At 42.2% G+C, this 12,853-nt stretch overlaps 1 protein-coding gene across 4 annotated transcripts in view; it reads left to right on the top strand.

Moving 5' to 3' along the window:
* Positions 1-12,853, top strand: part of Cpne4 (copine 4) — a 457,007-nt gene that overhangs the window by 406,929 nt on the left and 37,225 nt on the right. For all 4 annotated transcript variants that reach the window (XM_076917257.1, XM_076917258.1, XM_034484438.2 and 1 more), the window contains exons 8-10: positions 1,969-2,067; positions 5,769-5,855; positions 6,468-6,527. In XM_076917257.1, the coding sequence (XP_076773372.1) occupies positions 1,969-2,067; positions 5,769-5,855; positions 6,468-6,527 (246 nt within the window). The remainder of the gene's footprint in view (positions 1-1,968; positions 2,068-5,768; positions 5,856-6,467; positions 6,528-12,853) is intronic.

Genomic DNA, 12,853 nt, shown 5'->3' on the forward strand with positions numbered 1-12,853 from the left:
CCCATAGTGGGCTAGGCTTCCTCACATCAATCATTAATCAAAATTGCCCCCACAGACTTGGCTACAGGCCAGTCTTAAGCCAAGAACTGTCTCGCATACTCAGCATTTCCACCAAAAGAAGCCAAGCTATCTATTGAGCTTATTTTGCACCCTGCAACTAGAACTAAACTTGCCATGCCCAAGCACGCGCTCACACGCGCGCGCACACACACACACACACACACACACACACACACACACACACACACTTCTGCTTGGATATGTATAGCAATGAAACAGAATCCCTGTGAACATATTAGTTGGGTTCTGAGACAGTTTAATTCTTAGTAAGTATTTTTTTTTTTTTGCTTCCCTCTTTTCAAACTTCTGGGTTTTTATATTTTTGGAGTTATAATCAATAACAAGTCCACAAAGTCCTTGTCCTATGGCCATGCCATAAGTGGGTCTCAGCAGACTGTACAGTAATCTCAGAGGCTGGGAGTGGTGGAGCTTTGTTTCCTATGTGTATGTGTCTATGTCAATCACACATCATCAGGGAGCTGTGCTGTGAAGCCTTCAGTTAGGGCCTCAGGTTAACAAAACAGCTACTGTGTTATTGGTTGCCAAGGCACAGGCAGAGATTAACCTCGAAAACACATCCTGGTCCTCCGTGCTTCCTTCTGAAAGTGCTCAGAGCATTTCCTTGTACTTCATCACCTCGCACAGGTCCTATGGCCACCCCCAAACAGAAAAGGGAAGGGAAAGAGGAGAGGAGAGAAGGGAGGGGGGAGGGGAGGAGAGGGGAGGGGAGGGGAGGGGAGGGGAGGGGAGGGGAGGGGAGGGGAGGGGAGGGGAGGGGAGAAGAGAGGAGTCCTGCAATGTAGAGCAGACAACACAGAGATGACCCATATGTGGTGTGTGGTGGTAAAGACAAATATTGAGAATGGTGCCCATTTCCAGTTTGTAGTAACTACATGGATGTAGGTTCAATTTATTGTAACAAAAATTAAATGAGTAAGGATGTATCTGTGGCTGGAACACATTTCTTTGTATATGTGTAAGGAGCCCCACCTGATCCAGGAACAGGTCTGCAATTGAGCTTCTTGGACAGACTGGACAGTAGGAATATGGAGCCCGAGGGAAGAGAGAGATACCTTTAGGACACTGCTTTTCTAGAAGGTACCTGCAAGTAAAAGTCTTTCTCTCGACCTTTTGTGGTGCTCCCTTGGCTTAAAATGTATTTGTAAAAACCATAGACTAACATTCACTCTAGAAAAAAACATCAGAACCTTTCTTTTCACCTAATTATGTACCCAATCAGAGGGCTTGTTGCTGATTTAATCTAGTCACTGTAGGAATTGTTGCCAGGACACCCAGAATCTCACCTTAACAGCAGTAGATGAATCTCTCTGGTTAGACACAGACAGCCACAGCTGAGTGATGGATGTGGACTATTGTTCAGTCATCCATCCATTTCTCCTGCAGGAACCATGAAAGCTTTCACTTTTTAACCTTTTCATTTGCTTTTGTTGGCATTGTGCTTTCATCACCAAGAAAATAGAAAACTAAGCATAATATCACTCCATCAAAATCACTAACAGGCTACGGTTCCGGAAACTACAAATTTTTGAACTCAGACATTTTTCCCCAGCTGTAAACCAGAGACTGTCTGATTTTTGTTTTTTTATTTTATCAGAAATGGGGATAAAACGACATTTGAATTGCAGTAGAACAACTACCTCCATGACTCAGGCTGTCATTCACTAGATGGACCTTCCAGAGAGTCATCCCTTTCTCCTCTGGGACTTACTGGTTTCTTTTGAGAACACGACTAAGTTGTCACAATGACTGAGGTGTCACAGGGCTGTCTGTAGGTTGTGGCCAACAACAAAAAAAAAAAGCTCTAGAAACCAAAGGGATAAAGTCCTCACTGCCTGAAGCTGCTGGGATAAGAGCCTTTGGAAAAACAATCATCCTTTTGTCTTGCAGTGCATAGTGTGGGACTGGGACTCCAACGGCAAGCATGACTTTATTGGAGAGTTCACCTCCACCTTCAAGGAGATGAGAGGAGCCATGGAAGGGAAACAGGTAGGTGGTGTTGCCCCAGACATTGTGTAGGATGCACCTTTAACTAAAAATGGAAGTGCTAACAGCAAATCTTCCACATATGAATGAGTCCGATGAAAAGGGAGGACAGTGGGGTTTGATTCTAGAACCTTCCCAACCCAAAGCCATTCTGTGACCCTGAAACAGCAATTTCACTATGGGGAAAACAGAGTGGTTCAATGAGTGCAGGTCTAATTTCCTTTAGCTATGCAATCTTGGAAAAGTGGCATTACTTTCCCAAGGGCCACAATTAAAGTCAACTCTAAATTATAAGCCATCACTCTTTGGATAATAAGGAACCCAGCTAGAGAAACTGTGGCTCCATTAAATGTACAGAGACAGGCCCTATCGAGCTAATAAGTCAATGCCAGCTTACCGTTACCACCCTCTGCCATTCTGAAGTGTCTCGTAAAGTTGTACCTTGCTCTCCTCTATAAACAGAAATAAGCAAATCAATAAATATGGGAAACATTGAATCTTTGAGTTCCCAAGAGGCTATTAAAAGTAAAATTATACCATCTAACATAATTGAAGACCACCAAGGCTAGCTGCTTCCAGGTAAACAGAAATAAATCTGCAATTCCCATTGAGGCCACGAAGTACAGGCCTCTGTACTTTCTGTATCTGCGAGATACTAGCAAAATTTCGTTCCATATAGAGCCCCTGTGCTGACACATTTATTTGCTGGGGACAATTCTCTTCTTTGGTAATTTTACAACATCCTGTGTGTCTGGCTCTAGATATGCAAAGACCAATTCTGTGAACACTGTCTCTGTTCTCCTAAAGCTAACAGATGGATGGGAATCAAAGTAAGATCTAAACATGAATCGAGTAAACAAAAAATTAAGAGGCAGTTACAACTTGTGACAAATGTTATTTCAAAAGGAAAGATAGGACTGCAAAGATGACTCCTCTGATAAAAGTACTTGCTGCCAAGCCTGGTGGCCTGAGTTTGATCCCTGAGATCCAAAAAAAGTAGAAGAAAAACAACTCCTGTAAGTTGTCCTCTTACTCCCACACATATGCATGGATCATTTACATGTGCACGCACACACACACACACATGCACACACATACACACATACACACACACACATATGCACACACACCACCCATACATACACTCACAAATGCATGCATTTGTGCACACACTCGCATATGCACACACGTGTACTCAGAAAAATAAATGTTAAGTTTCTAAAATATAGAATAGAAACCATCTAATTACAAAGTGGGTTACAGGTTATTAGCTGAAAAGATCACTTTTAACTTCAGACCCTTTAAGGATGAGAGAAGGCAAGTCTGGCAATAAGGGAAGAGAGAGCATCCTTAGGTATTGATGCTGGAAAGAACTTGGTGTGCTGGCGTACTTGGAAAGAGACCAGTATATTGGGTATAGAGAGTGTGGGTGACCTTGCCTGGGAAGTAGTCAAAGACAGAGCAGAGGCCAGGAAGAACTGACTCTAATGCAGTCCTCCAAATGTTATGAGGACACAATTAAACTGTGCTCTATAATAATGTGGTGGCCACCAGCCACATGTGACTATATTTTGACTAATTAAAATTAAATTAGGAAACACAGTTAGATCCATCTATCAGTAAAATCAGCCACATTCCATGTGCTCGGTAGCCTTATGCAACTGGTGGCTGTTGTGTTGGTTGACAAGGACACAGAGTATCCCAACCATTGTAGACAGTGTCATTGGGTAATATTGGAAAAGATCAAACTGGTTCAAATTTGCTTAAAGATTGTGTCATCAGGCTGGGGCAATAGCTCAGTTGATAACGTAATTGCTGTATAAGCATAAAGACCTGGGTTTAATCTCCGGACCCCATGTTAAAAAAGCCAGGCATGGTAGCATGCTCCTACTGTAGGGAGAAGAAGATAGGAGGGTAGCTGGGGCTTACAGGCTGGCCAGCCTGGCCTACCTAGAAAGCTCCAGGTAAGTGAATGATATTATCTCAAAAACCAAGGTGGATTGCTCTTGAGGACAAATACCTGTGGTGGATCTATGGCCTGCACATACTTGTACATGTGCGCGCACACACACACACACACACACACACACACACACACACACATATATATATATATATATATATATATATATATATATATATATATACACACACATGTATATCCAGAGAATGCTTTGGCTACTGTGTGAGTATTATTTAAAGAAAGAAGAGGAAGATGCAGGTCAGTCTAACAGGTGAGAGGATGGGAACCTTGAACCTGAGGACCCCAGTACAACATATCAGAGGGAAAAAGAGTAGATCCATCGTTCAAGCTTCCTTTCCCTGCCTGGGTCATGATGCTGATGGAACACGGTGATTTCTTAACTAATCATTAATTCATAAAGTAACTTTAGTTTGAGATTATCAAGGGAAATTTTTACCAATACCAAATAGGAGGGCTCTCTCCAAGACCCTCCTGGAAAGAGTCATTGTGGTTGGAAGACCAGGATCTGGAGTGGCCCTGATGTATGAGGCTTAGAGTAACCAGGGAAGTGGTTCAGAGTCACGAATGGAGCCTCTTGGGTAGTGAGACACTGATGTTATCTGTTGCTGAGTAATGAGTTGCCCATTAGCTTCCTGTCTCAAAACAGCCATCATTACTTGACATTTTCTTGGATGGAAATTCCATCTGGTTCACCTGGGATAGCTCCTCTCTACCTATTATGGTGCCATGGAACGTGCACATTTTGTACCTAAGCAGCAGGGATGACTAGTACATTTCTCTGTGCATGTTTTGTTGGTGGTAGTGATGGTAGTGGTGGTGATGATGGTAGTGGTGTTGATGGTGGTGATGGTGATAGTGGTGGCAGTGATGGTGGTGTCAATGGTGATGGTGGTGATAGTGGTGGTAGTAGTGGTGGTAGTGATGGTGGTGGTGGTTTTACCCTCTGATAAAGGTGGTAAAAATATAACTTAGAAGCAAGAAAAGGCAGCATCAGTTTCAGAACACTTGTTTTTCCAGCTTTTGTTCTCACCATGTGTTTAATGACCTACTGGCCAAAACAAGTCACATGGGCACTGAGGTCATTGGAGGCCATTGTGTCAGTTTATCCCGCTCACATCTGCCCTCAAAGCTGCTTCTTCAGGCATTTTTGATTGTCAGGAATAAACTCTTGTCTCCTGAGTGGGAGCCTGAGATTCCAGCTCCTTCAGGATCAGGAACAGGTATGTCCAGTGACTGTTGGGTTTTTGACGCACCGTTGCTTCTAGCTCGTGAAATTGTCTGTAATCTGGAAGAGATGAAACTTGTTCTAGCTAGCTACCAGTTATTCCAACAACTGTTTCCCAAGTGTTTCTCGGTGTTTCCCAAGGCTTTCATCCTATCCTTCAAAGAGTGTCCTCTGGAATGAGAGCCAAGGGAAGGGCTGAGCACTGAGGAATCATAAGGTCAGCTTTAGAGATGAGAAACCCAAGGCATGAAGGAGTCAAGCAGCCCATCAAAGGATACAATGCTGGGAAACAAAGGCATGAGAATATGCACTAGGCAGTCTATTGTCTCTGTCAATCACTTCCCTTTGCCATTCTCATGGATGCCAAAGGTGCCACTTAGAGACCATTTTCCAGCCATCCATGTGTGTGTGTCCTCAGAAGTATCCAGGAGCTTAGGCTCATTCAATGACTTGACTTCCTTTTGAAGATGTTCACATTTGACCCTTTTGGTGTAGGTACAGTGGGAATGCATCAACCCCAAGTACAAGGCCAAGAAGAAGAATTACAAGAACTCAGGCATGGTGATTCTGAATCAGTGCAAGGTATGTGTGGTCCCCCTCTCTGCTAGGAGCATAATGCTAGACTTGTCTTGTGGGAGGAGTTCAAGTCATGTGATCAAAGCCGAAGAGTTTCCACAAGGGAGTGACCTTCCCGAAGGAAAAAAAAAATTCATAAAATCAATATAGCACTGGACAAAGGAAACCAAATATAATCATGAGTGGTCTAAACCCTGTGACAGCCCAATGTCACCTTCCTCTTTTCAGGGATAGTCTTGCCTCAAAAGATAAAAAAGTGCAGGTCATAGCTCAGGCTCGTCTGTGCACAGGGCAGATCTAGAGGAAGATGCTTAAGTGATGTGGGAGAAATAACTAAGTAGAAGATACTCCTATCCTAAAGTAGTGATGACTCTTGAAAATATGGTCTGGGTCTTGACCTAAGGGCAGATGTCAATTAAAGCAATACATAGACTCAAAGTGGAGCAAGGGGTGAGAATCCGCAGATGTCTTGGGCCTATCTGTACCGACATTGAAGGCTTACCACAGATCTCTTTCTACCCTTTGACTTGGCTTAGCAGCCTATCTCTGAAGTGTAGGTCTCCAGTCTGCAAGGAAAGCAGACTATATTGTTATTAATCCAGGCCCTCTCTCGTGCAGATCCACAAGATGCATTCCTTCTTGGACTACATCATGGGTGGCTGTCAAATCCAGTTTACAGTAAGCTGTTTCTGTGTTTATCCTTTTTCGGGCAATGAGGGGTGGGAATGGTGTTGGATTTGTGGACATGCAGATACAAGAGATCTTAAAAATCTTGAACAAGCTTTTAAGTCCCATTGCTAATGTATTGTGTGGAGCCCTGTTTCTTAAATGAGTCCATATTCCATCTCCTTCTGGTGAGTATGATCTTTGCTCCTCAGCCTCAGAGGGTTTAGCAAGCCCTCATAGGATCTCTCCCTTGTTTAAGTAACTACATGCACCATGAGGTGCAGGTCAGGCTACAGATTTCTAGACCCCATGGCTGAGCAAGAAGGATGAAAAGGAAGTGAGCTACATTGCTCTAGTCCACTGAGCTCAGACAGATGCCTTGGTTGTGCTTATGTAACCAGAACGCAGGCATCAATGTCATACCCAATGGTCAGTACCAAGGGAAAGCTATCCGAATGCTTTCTCAGGCAGTGAATGAGAAGGGAATCTCAAAAACTAGAGAACCATGTTAGATGTGGTCGGGAGAGAGTGGGTATCCAGTCTTAGCAGGTGAGCGAGGGATTATCTCAACAACTCAGTCGTGTGAGATTTGGACACTACTAATGTGTGTTTGGATGAAATGGCTTATTTTTTTGAAGTTCCAATGAAGGAGACTGTGAGATGACTCTGTAAGTAATGGACGTTGCCACAAAGTGTGACAAGTTTAATCCCAAGGACTCACACGGTGGAAAAAGTAAACTGATGCAGACAAGTGGGCCTCTAACCTCTACATGATCGTCATGGAATACACATATGCACACACACAAAATTGCATCCATCTGCCCTGGGGAAACTTGTGTTCGCTCAGACAGTATTCAAAATGTTCTGAGATACAGGTAGATATAACTTTCAGAAAGAACATACTCAGATAACAAAATGTAGGTGTGGTAAAAACACAAGAAAGAACTATGGAGTATATACAGAAGAGATGGAATTTGTACAGTGCTTACCTCTCATCTTATAGAACTGTACTTGTGAAAGCTCAGCCCTCTTTAGTTCTCTCTACCAAACCAACAGTGTGAGAAAAGCATGGAAAATGAATTTAGATTTTGTTCTTGTTTGAGTTCAGCACAATTGACAAAATCCATGTGTTCCCAGAACCAGGGATAATGCTCCTCTCAGGACTAGAAAGCAGAATCAAGATAAATGGACATTTAATGGGCCAGTGTCTCCTTAGCAAAAGATATGTGGTGATTTAAATGAAAATGGCCCCTACAGTCTCATAGGAAGTGTCATTATTTAAAAAAAAAAGTTAGGACATGAGTCCTGGTTGGAGTATGTGTGGCTTGCTGGTGGAAGTGTGTCGCTGGGGATGGGCTTTGAGATTTCAGAAGTTCAAGCCAGGACCTGGAGTTATTCTTTCTTCCTATGTCTGCTGATCCAGATGTAGAACTCGGGATCCTTCTCCAGCACCATGTCTGCTGCATGTTGCCATGCTATGCACCATGATGATAATGGACTAAATCTCTCAACTGTAAGCCAATCCCAACTAAATGTTTTTCTTTATGAGTTGCTGCGGTCACGGTGTCTCTTTACGGCATTAGAACACTAAGATAACTTGTTTCTGTTCTAATGTCAGAAAAAGTCAACCTATGTTCTGCCTGAACTCAGCATTGCTCACTTACTTTTGAATATTTACAGGAGCCCATCACTGCTTTACAGTCTAGGATTCTACAGTGATGGAGCCACCTGCCCTCTTACATACACAGGTACATAAGAAGGCAACCAATGCATATCCTGTGGGCACAGTCATCCAACACTACCTGTGCGGTGCACTTATTGTTGATCCAGGTCTATCTACAGGGCAGTAGTGAAGCAAAAAGTTTTCCAAGGAGAGCTACTGAAATAGTTTCCCAAGATATTAGGCAAAGGAGTGATGTCAAGAAGCTATTTATAGGTTTTCAAGGGAAAGCTCTATTGATTTCAGTTTGGTTTGGATTCTGTAGATTCTAGACTCTCAAACAACTTTTTATTCAACCTTCACAGGCTTGCTTTGCCCTTGAGGCTGTGCTGAAAAACATCAGCCACCCCACAGTGTTACCAGACCACATCCTGACTGATTTTGTTAGTTCTTTGAGAATTTTATACCATGTGTTTTGATTATATTTACCCTCCTTCCTCAGTTCCCTCCAGATTCAACCCATTTCTCTTCCCATTCAACTATGAGTGTCCCGCTGCAATTCCCCATAAAAGCCAATTTGTGCTACCCAGTTCTTCTGAATGTGTAACCTTCCACCGGTTGGCTCATAGGGTATACACTCTTGAATACACCCTTAGCTGCTTGACTTTGAAAGGTTGCCTTTCCTGCTCTGTCTTTCTCAATTTTCTCTTTTTATTAACACCCCCCCCCAGCTGAGTAGAGGCTACCTCACTGTTTGTCACCAGCAGCACCTCATGTCCTAGCTCCTTCCATGCTCATCCCCCACCCTCATCTCCTCTGGTGACAACTGAAAATAGCCCTGTGAGGGACGTGAGTGGGGATCACAGTCGGGAGCAACAAATGAGAAGAAGAGTATAAGACAATGCTGAGAAGGGGAAGGGCCATTGAGGGTTCCATCACACAGCCCTTCCTCCTGGAGACCTCATGTTAGATGCTCAAAGGAAAATAAGAGTTCTGGATGCTCTGTCTAAGAAAATGAACCTGTCACTCACACCAATGGCGTTTGCTTCCAGAATGAAGCCAGCTTTCTCATTATGAAGCTCTTACTGCTTGCATAGTACAATGTTATGCAAATTTTAAGCTGTAGTACAGTTAATTAAAAATAGTGTGTGATTTAATTCTGCCTACTAGTGCTTATGTACCACCCAGTAACTTTATTACAGCATAAAAATGAGTGGCAGAAAGAGGAGACATGGGGGGAGGGGCCTCCCTGGTATGGAGGTGGCAGAGAAAAGACAAGGAGGAAGAAAGCAATTAGACCTGTGCACCACCCAGAGACAAAGATTCTCACTGGTTCATGATATGGCACACGGCTGTTGAGCAAGACAGGTAGCTTTAGGCACAAGAAACTTGGATCCTAAAGAGGGATATTCAGGAATCAGAGGTGACACCAAGTTCTAGATGTTCTCCACTTCATCCCACAGGCCTACTCTTCCTTCCCCACTCGTGCCTGAGCTCCGAGCACCTGCACTAGCCAGGTCCTCCTGCTTGGAGCTGTTGCATGGGTATGTCCATTGATAGGAATCAATCCAAGGTAAAACAGGAAACCTAATGTTCTTCTAGATTTTTGCTTTCTAGGCACAAATCATGGTGGCCTTGTTGCTCCATAGAAGATCACCATTCCTACCGTATGCCCTGTCCTTCATATATTCTTCTGGTTGAGCTCTAGAAACAGTTTTTTCTACCTTCTGTGATTGATTTCATGTAATTTTTTCCAAACATTTGTGGTCTGTCCCTTTATTAAACTCTCCACAGTTACCTCTTCTCAGTCTCTCTTAGAGAGACTCTCAGTATCTCATGTGGCATTCAGGGATAGAAAGCAGCCTTTGTGTCTTCCATGGGGCTTCTGCTTCAAAATAAGAGGGTTAAAGATGGGGAGATTACTCCCAACACCAGATTGCTTGGAATACTTTTATTTAACTCCAAACTGTGTAGGAAAAACAGTTCAGGTGGATTTTTTAGATGGATTGCCAAAGTTCTAGGGATTTGGTTTGCAAAACACCCCCATGGGCTACATATTTATGTACATAAATTCAAATTACAAATGCTGGAAGCTTACTTGTGTTACTATGAATATCAGGTGTGTTTAGGGGTGTGTTGAGAGGTACTTTTGAGTCAGAGGTTAAGATGACTTGAGTGTTGAGATATTACTGTACATAAGAGGGTGTTCAAATGGACCAAGAACAGGATGGGAAGCAAGGCATGTGCTTTAGAGGAGGAAATCAGGAGGTGTTTGCCAAGCCCTGTCTATCAAAAGCAAGTGATGGTACTGAAGAATGTGGAAGGAAACTGAAGCATGAAGTGAAAGCAGAAGTAGCAGGCCCAACAGTAAGAACCATTGCAACAGACCCAGTGGACGGTGACAAGAAGGGAACCTAATGTGGCATCAAGAGAAGGGGTGTGTGGAAAGGAAAGCAATGAGCCTAGGCCTGGGATACAAAGAAGAGATTCTGAAAGCAAATGAGTCTGGGATGACTAGGACTTGCTGCCTGTCTGGCAAAGCATGGCAGTGTTGTTCATAGAAAAATGCAAGGGCTGTAAACAAAAGTATGGATTCACTTTTGGGAACGTTGGAAGTATGTTTGAGTAGCTCAGTGGATGGCACCTACAAAGGCAAGCCTTGGTCCCAAGAAACAGGTGGAACTGCATGTATCCCCATCTGAAGGCAATGGAGAGAGAAAAGAATAAAGAAAGACAAGGCACTCAATGACGAGAAGTCATAGAAGACCTCCATGGGCAACAGAAGAGACAACAAAAGAAGTCCAGAATCTCAAATGGCTAGATGGTCAGTGGACAATCAGGATTAGAAAGTTACGAGATGATGGCAACAATCTCGAGTGTAAAAGAAAATAAGGAAAGTGAATAAACATGGGCTGGGAGATGTTAACAAGCAAGCACACATCATCTTCAAAAGAACAGTTTCAGCAGATAAGATAAGTGAGACCCTGGGTTACTGTGTAAGCAAGAGATAATGAGAGAGCATCATGGGTATGAACTCAAGAACGTAACAATAAATAGAAGGCAAGAGAGGAAGGGAGGATGGAGGTTTGAGAAGAGAAGGGGAGTGTTAGACTAGAATCAAGGAATAAGCAGAGGAGTGAACCAAGACAAAAGGTGCTCAATGGAGCTATGGTATGGCTCGGAGCCAAGTAGTTACCTAAAATGTGCAATGCCCTGGGTTCAGTCCTCAGCATCACAATACAAAACAGACGATGTCAAAAGGAGCCTTGGTCAGTTATTTCTTTTTGGTCACCAGGACATCTGAGAGCTTGATACATGACCCAGATTATCCCAGTAGAAAATGTGTTCCTGGTTTTGCGCATAACCATGGAAAATTCAGAGCAACCTTCAGGATGAGCTTCAATAAACCTCATACTTCCATATACCTCATGAGAATCCTGGAGACACAAGAACTGAGATCAACTGTGGTATTGCAGTCTTGGAGGAGGTGAATAGAGGTGAAACAGATGACAGAGAGAGGCACGTGACTTGACACATGGCTCTGCAGCTAAAAATAAAACCAGATACTAGAACTTCATAGACAAAATGTAATTATAGACAATGCGGAAGAGACAAATGCTGTAAGATGTCTGGAAAGGAGATGGTGGAAGAATTAAAGGCTTCCTTTGAAAGCTATGACTTTTATAGATGCAAGGAAATGGTAATTGTAGCATAGATTTTTCACAGATAGGAACTTCCACAGATTAAATGTCCAACAGTAAAACAACAACTGTGTAAATTACAGTGTTTCATCTAAATGGACTACAATGGAGCCATCTTAAATTATAAATTGAAGGGCAAGGTAATCACATAGAGCCATGTCTATGATAGCACTGACTGTAAAGAAAACCAGAGTGACTGTGTGAGTACAACTATGTAATAGATTTCACCATAGTATGCCTCTATGTGTGGTATATATAATGTGCATGCATATATATATATATATATATATATATATATATATATATATATGTATGTATATATGTGTATATATACACATGTATACACATTCATGTACATGTATATATACATATACATGTATATGTACATATACATTGTATATATATATACATTATATATATACACATTATACACATGTATACACATACACATTCATGTACATGTATATATACATATACATGTATATGTACATATACATTGTATATATATATACATTATATATATATGCATATACATATACTATAGTTTGGGTGTGTCCTCATAAAGCATGTTTTGAATCCCCAAAGCAACAAAATTGGGAAATGAGAGATAGGATCTTTCTGGAGGTTTATAGGTCGTGAGGGTTTTACTCTGTTGGTGAATTATAATATAATGTAGTTATGTTATGAATTATAAAAAGGAGTACACCTGTGTTCTCTCTTATACATTCTTTTCTGTCTTCCACAATGAAAGGTAGCAATAGAATACTCCTAGAGAGATTCCAGGAATGAACCCGTCTTTGGTGTTTCAGTCTTCTCAGCAGGCAACAGAGGCAGGCTTGGGTACTCCAGCCTCTACAAGTATGAACCAGTTCTATCTCTATTTTCTGTAAGTGACCCAGTCTATAGTATTCTACTATAGTAGCACAAAATGGATGGGGGAAACATTATATAAAACAACTAGAAATCTTACTTACTAA

Source organism: Arvicanthis niloticus, chromosome 21 (assembly GCF_011762505.2).
Source record: "Arvicanthis niloticus isolate mArvNil1 chromosome 21, mArvNil1.pat.X, whole genome shotgun sequence".
Taxonomy (NCBI): Eukaryota; Metazoa; Chordata; class Mammalia; order Rodentia; family Muridae; genus Arvicanthis; species Arvicanthis niloticus.